The 7,259-nt window shown below is 37.8% G+C and overlaps 1 protein-coding gene across 1 annotated transcript; it reads left to right on the forward strand.

The window, feature by feature from the left end:
* The first annotated feature begins 4,617 nt into the window (after positions 1-4,617).
* On the forward strand, positions 4,618-6,750 carry LOC124109074 (homeobox-containing protein 1-like). Its single transcript, XM_046467550.2, has 2 exons — positions 4,618-5,190; positions 6,747-6,750. The coding sequence occupies exons 1-2, from the start codon at positions 4,727-4,729 to the stop codon at positions 6,748-6,750; spliced, it is 468 nt and encodes a 155-aa protein (XP_046323506.2). The 5' UTR covers positions 4,618-4,726.
* The last annotated feature ends 509 nt before the right edge of the window (positions 6,751-7,259 follow it).

A 7,259-nucleotide genomic window follows, 5' to 3' on the forward strand; every position in this document is an offset into this window, starting at 1 on the left:
CTCTCTGAGAGGAGATATCATGTGCCACAGAGCTAACATTCCAAATTTCTAACCAATCCATTAAATTCTTTCCAACCTCAGGGCATTTGCGCTTGTTGCTGCATTTGCCTGAAAATGTTTCCTTTGACCTGCAGCTATTTATTTTCTTTTTAAGTTAATTATTATTTTAATTGTACATATTTGTGGGTCACACTGTCATAATTCTATACACATATAAAGTGTAATGATTAAATCAGAGTAGTTAGTACTTCTATTTTCATGTGTGTGTATGTATTTTGTGTGTGTATGTATACTTTGTGTGTGTGTGTATTTTGTGTGTGTGTCTGTGTGTGTAGTACTGTGATGGAACCTAGGGGTGCTCTATTACTGAGATACATCTCCAATCATTTAAAAAATTTTTAGACAGGGTCTCCCTAAGTTGTCTAGGGGATCCTCCCTCCAACTTGTGGATCCTTCTGCCTCAGTTTCCTAAATAGCTGGGATTACAGGCTTGTGCCACTGTGTTTTGCAGCATTTTTAAAAATAATTTTTTGATCAGCATGTAATAATTGTATATACTTATGAAGTACAGTCTGACATTTAAATGCAGCAAAGGGACACCTTTTTTTCCATCTTAGCTGAAATCTTTGTTAAAATTTCCCCAGAGAGGCCTTACCTGGCCACACATCTCCTAGCCCATCATCCCATCATCACTCTTCATAGAATTTGATATCAAACTTATGAATTTGTTTATGTCCCTATTGCTTGTTTCTCTTCATTGAATATAATATGATCCACAAAAAAAATAAAATAAAAAATAGATCTTGTGGTCTTGCTCAATCTGTGCCTGTAACATCACCCAGTGAGGCAAATAGCCCAAGGCAGGAAATAACTCACTAGGCTGGAGATCAGAATGAAGGCTGTGTGGCTGGTGCCTTTAGGGTGAGGAGAAAATCAGTAAGAGCCATGTCAGGGAGGTAGTCAGGGGCCAGACCACATAAGATCTTATCAGCTGGCGATTAAATGGAAGTGATGCCATAAAAGAACGTGAATCTTCTCACCTGTGCATATTTATAAAGAATAAATTATTTGTAGACCTCTATACTTTACCTATCACTAGAAACTATTTACTTGATCTATATGCTTCAAAGTTGATACCACATTCCAGTGAGTCACAACTAGATAGCTTTATAGGAGACTCTTAAAAACAGGGGATCTTAACCTGGGCTTCAAGGAAGGGCTTCAGAAAACTTGTGAGTCCTTGAAGCGAAATGAAAATTTTTGCTTGTAAGTGCAAGCATGCATGCATGTTCTTAAGGAGGGGTTCACTTCAGTACCTTCTCCATGGGGCCCTATGACCTCCCAAATTTAAGAATTGTTGATCAGCTTTCTCTGAGCAATTACAGCATCTTGTTCGGGCTGGTGAATATGCATGCCATCCATTTAAATCACAACTTAATTTTGTGAATGGTACTTTCTTTGATAAGCAGGCAAAGAAACAAACACGGAGAAACACGGACATTTAAAAAAGATCAATTAGCAGATGCCAACCCGTGATAAATCCATGTGTTAAGTAACCTGAGTGCAGGTGGCAAGAGCTGATGTTCCTCCCAATGACAGTGGCTGAAATATCCATATAAGATGATCTTTAAATATTTGACTGTTGCCTTAAAATAGCTACCCTGATTTTTTTAAAAAAGAACATAATTTAAAAACCCTTAGCTTATTTTTAATTTAGTCCTTGGAAAAAAAAAATAAGTGGCTGGCCCAATCATTTATATGCCTGGGCAAAAGCAATACATCTATATAAAAGTACAGTGATATATTTCTGTTGCTACTTTAATGTGCTGCTCCTCGCCCTGTATGTTCTGATTCATTGGAGAGTAGCAATCATGTCGACAGGCGCTGTTCTTCAGTTCCCATCAGCGACAACTAAAGGCCAATTCAAGGTTGTGGTGGGGTCATGAATCTAACACAGTCACTGATAGAACAATTTCCCTTCCACACAGCATTGTCAGTCGGACACACTGGGAATAGACGGGGAGGCTGGCTGTGTGTATCTCTATCTTCTTGCCTTTCCTTTTGTTTCTGAGCCAGTGTCTGCAGTGTGTACCAATCTAGCGCCATTAGGGAATAAAGGGCCAGTCCTTGGAAAATTGATAAGGGAGAAAATTTCTAACACCTCAAGAATTGGGAGGGGGGGTGCTTGTCCCTCTGTGCAAACAAGTCATGTAATAATGTATTACAGGGGGGTCAAGAGCAGAGAAACAGAAGGAGAGGCAGAAATAAAAGCCTGTGGGTTGGACACAAGAGAGGTCTCAGAGCTTTACAAAGAAAACGTTTACATTCCAGAGACTCTGAGGGTTAATTAAATAACCAAGTTCTCTTGTTCTTTCATTTCCCCAGTAGTGGCTGAGTGAGTGAGGAGGCTCTCTCTCTTGGCTGCTTTGTGTGCTCCTCATTTTAGGCTGCAGCCCAAGGTTGACCAGAAAGCCAACGCTCAGGTTTAGTTGAAAACCAAGTTGGAAGATAGGGGGCCTCACATGAAGCTCTTGTGGATGGCATTGTCACTTCCATGGCTAGGCCTCAAGTTGTGTTGAGATAAAGAGCTCTCAAAGTGGTGTGAAGGATGAATATTGGGGAATTGTGGGCAGGTTACCTCAAATGGACAGTCCTAAGTCATGGAGACCAACACATATAGCATCTGATGGCATTAACAGCATTCCACAGTGGTTTTAAACTTAGGCTTGGGATTCAGAGAGGGCACAAAGAGCCTAAGGACTCACTCAAGGGCACAATGGTGGGTGGGAGCAGTGACGTGAACCAGGGCCTGTTCAATTCCAGAGCCCATGGTCCTAGGTGTTAGATTTATGGCTCCCCCCAACTAAGCAACTGAGCAGACAGCAGGGCTTATTCCAAGTACAAGCATGTTTTTCTCTTATGGACTCAAATGTTTCTAAAACATTAGAAAAAAGGTAGAAGATGAGTGAGGAAAATATTTTCTGTCAAAGACGGAGCTAGTTCCAGCAACTACTAACTACGCTTTCTTTGCTTCCTATAACAAAGATAGTTGATTGAAAATAATAATAATAATTTCTAATTAAATTAGCTAATAAAGGTAAATAAGAGTCAAATCTACTCCCACAGATCTGAAATTCACTTTAGAGACAGTCAGTTGCTATTTTTTTTTAAGTTTTTTCCTTCTTTTTATAAGAAAAAACAAACCCCTGATTTCCTAAATGATATTTTTCCCATTGGAAAATGAATACAATTATTACAGAACATTTCAGAAGTACTGGAATATAAAAGAAAGAAATTAACCAGCCATAGTTCTACCACATTATCAGTATTTCGTGTTATTTCTGCTTGACCTCTTTAGTGTGTGTAATTTCTGTCAGTTAATAGTCACACTGCTTACGTAAGCCTGAAACCTAATTTTTAAAATTTAACATTTCTATGTAAGCACTTTCCCATGTTGTTAGAAACTCTCAATAAATAACATCTTAATGGCTGTTTAATGTTCCAACAAGTGGGTATTCCAGAGTTTACTTAATGATTCTTTTATTATCAGACATTAGGTAGTTTTCAGTTTTTTTTATTATTACAAATAATGTTCTGAGAAATATTGGGGGACATTTTCCACATTTTAGGTTATTTCTTTAAGCCAGATTTACAGAAGTAGGATTGGAAGGTCAAAAAGGTATGAAAACATGCAACACTCTCAAGAAATACTGCCATGTTCCTTTATAGAAGGGTGGAGGCAGTTTGCACCGCCACTAGCGACTAATCGAGCAAAACTGCAAAGCAACTCAAAACATTTATGGTGTTAGACCAGGGTTTCTCAACCCCAGCACAATTGACCTTCTGGGCTGGGTGATTCTTTGTTATGAGAGCTGTCCTGTGCACCGTTGGACGTTTAGCAGCATCAATATCTACTCACAGTCCAACAGCAAACCTCAGTGTGACAAGGGAATTGTTTTCAGACATTGCCAAGTGTTCCTTGGAGGGCAAAATTGCCCCTCATTGAGACCCACTGTGTGAGACAAACTTCAACTTGTATTTCAACTCTGCCACATACTAGTAAGGCAACATGGACAGATTACTTGACTGTTCCTGGCTTATCATCAATCTATTCATCGTAAGCTTAAATAGGATAGTGCACATATGGTGTTCCATTCAATACTTAGCACATGGTGAGAGCTCATGGTCATTTGTAATGAAGACCATGGTGGTAATGCTTCTAGTGACCATATAAAGACTGTTTTTTTGTGAATGAAGGGATGGGTTTGGTAAATCGTTGACATTCATTCATTCATTCATTCAACTAGTATTTATTAAGTCATTACTATTCATCAGGCATTGTTCTAGAAATGCACTGGGGATACAGCAAACACTGTCTTCATGGAGCTTACATCTGAGTGGGGAGTATAAATCATAAATATGATTGAAAACATGAACCATATGATTTGTTAGCAAAGAAGGTGTTTGGGAGGTAGGGGAAGTTAGAACTTTAGGTAGGCTGCTAGCTCATCAATCTCTATTGAGAAAGTGATATTCAAGACCCAGTTTTTCCTCCCTACCCCAGCCCTTCGCACCGGGACTTTGGGGAGGGGGCTGTGCCGGGCGAGAGAACTCGGCGAGGATTTGGAGAATGGTAAAGAACACTGATCATCTCTGGAAAACTTATTGATCCACCTCATGTAAAGTATGCTCAGTTCCTTTCCAGTGGTGTAATTTGCTGGAAACCATGTCTCACTATACAGATGAACCCAGATTCACCATAGAACAGATAGATCTGCTTCAGCGCCTTCGGCGTACTGGAATGACTAAACATGCAATTCTCCATGCCTTGGAGACTTTGGACCGTCTTGATCAAGAGCATAGTGACAAGTTTGGAAGAAGGTCCAGTTATGGAGGAAGTTCATATGGGAACAGTACCAACAATGTTCCAGCATCTTCCTCTACAGCTACAGCCTCTACACAGACCCAGCATTCGGGAATGTCCCCATCACCTAGCAACAGTTATGATACCTCCCCACAGCCTTGCACTACCAATCAAAATGGGAGGGAGAATAATGAGCGATTGTCTACATCCAATGGGAAGATGTCACCAACTCGCTATCATGCAAACAGCATGGGTCAGAGGTCATATAGTTTTGAAGCCTCAGAAGAGGACCTAGATGTAGATGATAAAGTGGAAGAATTAATGAGGTTAGTTACTTTGCTTATTAAGACTCTCCAAGAATGTCTGTGTTCTTAGATTTTTTTTTTTTAAGTAATAACTGTATTTCGGTTACTTAACTATAAGAACTGATATTTTTCATTCCTTTCTTTGGAAATGAAAGAAACTATATTCAAATATTATGATTTTTCACTTCTCTACTTTAGTAGCACCCCTCCTTTTTTTTTTTTTTGCTAGTTGATGAACCTTTTTCATTCTTTCTGTTTATCAAAGGTTAGTTTTCTCTTTGTGGCTCTAACAGCTAATTTCTGTCTAACAAAAGTTAGTTTAATCCTTTACTGTAAAGTAAAGTACTTTTGTAAGTACTTTTTCTGAGGAATAAGATAATTTTATTTGATCCTGAATATGTACACTCTTCATTTTTTCCTCTAACATTCCAAGCCACAAAATAATTTAAGCAACTGTTTGACAAGAAGTAATTTTTAGTGAAACTACCATGCACTCATAAAAAGATACAAAAAACACATAATTTTTAGGAAGATTGACACTATTTTTGCCTGAAAGAACCTTAAGTTCTAATTTTAGCAACAGATGCATGCACACACAAACACACACACACACACAATTACAAGTTAAGTATGAACACTGAGAATTTAAACTTCAAGAAGAGATGCCCACCTTGAACAGAGGTAATAAAGAAAGGTGTCACACGAGACACTGGGTCATTTTGAGGATGGCTTTGTGTATTTTCCATTGCTATCTGTGTCCTTAGTCTAGAATTTTCCTTAGCACATGTTAAGTGCCTTATATGTTAAGTGATTGAATGAATTTGGCCTCAACCTTAAAGGATAGTCACTGTTTTAAAAGATGAAAACTTTATTTAAAAAATAAATAAAACCATATTTAATGTTAAGGGATTAATATGATACCAGAAAAGATAAGATATATCTTTAGTCTGATAATAATTATAGATGCAGAAGCTTATTTCTTGCTTTAATCATTATGTCAAAATGAATCCTACTGTTACATGTAACTAAAAAGAACCAATAAAAAGAAAAAAAATTCTAGATGCAGTCTACCACTAAGCTACATCCCCAACCCTAGCTGCTGCTTTCGAATGTAATAAATGTATTGTTAAGATTAAAAAGGAGAATTGTTTGGGCATATATAGTAAGATGAACTTTTGAAATATAATAAGATGAACTTTTAATTTTCCTGAGTAGATAAGATGTCAACAATAAAATTAATTTTTTAGGTTTAAAAAAAAAAAAAAAAAGACCCAGTTTTTCCATGTGGCAATGGTGGAAGGAATAATCCAGACAGAGGGAAGAGCAAGTTCAAGGACCTTAAAAGAAGAATGTGTCTACAATACTTAAGGACTAATAAGTAGGTTCGTGGGCCTGGAAGAGACTGGAGAAGGAATTGGGGAGTGAGTGAGTGGTTGGCTGGTGGCCTGATGATGAAGGCCTGGTAAAGACTTTGTTTTTACTCTGTGTGAGGTGGGCAGGCTATCCAAGAGTTTATATTTTATATTTATATTTATATTTTCACTCTCTAAACCTGCTTTTACTTGTCTTGCTCTTAGGTAGGCAGAATTAATATTATCAAAATGACCATACTACCAAAAACACTATATAGATTTAATGCAATTTTGATCAAAATCCCAATGGCATTCCTCATAGAAATAGAAAAAGCAATCATGAAATTCATCTGGAAAAATAAGAGACCCAGAGTAGCTAAAGCAATTCTTCGTGGGCAGAGTGAAGCAGGTGGCATCTATAACAGACCTTAAACTATACTACAGAACAATAGTAACAAAAACAGCATGGTATTGGCACCAAAACAGACTGGTAGACCAATGGTACAGAATAGAGGACACAGAGACTAACCCACAAAATTACGATTATCTTATATTAAACAAAGGTGCCAAAAACATTCACTGGAGAAAAGATAGCTTCGTCAACAAATGGTGCTGGGAAAACTGGAAATCCATATGCAACAAAATGAAATTAAACCCCTATCCCTCACCATGCACAAAACTCAACTGAAAGTAGATCAAGGACCTAGGAATTAAACCTGAGATTCTGCGTCTAATAGA

This window comes from Marmota monax, unplaced genomic scaffold (genome assembly GCF_021218885.2).
Source record: "Marmota monax isolate L192 unplaced genomic scaffold, Marmota_monax_Labrador192_F-V1.1 WCK01_AAM20220418_F8-fsc00135, whole genome shotgun sequence".
Lineage (NCBI taxonomy): Eukaryota > Metazoa > Chordata > Mammalia > Rodentia > Sciuridae > Marmota > Marmota monax.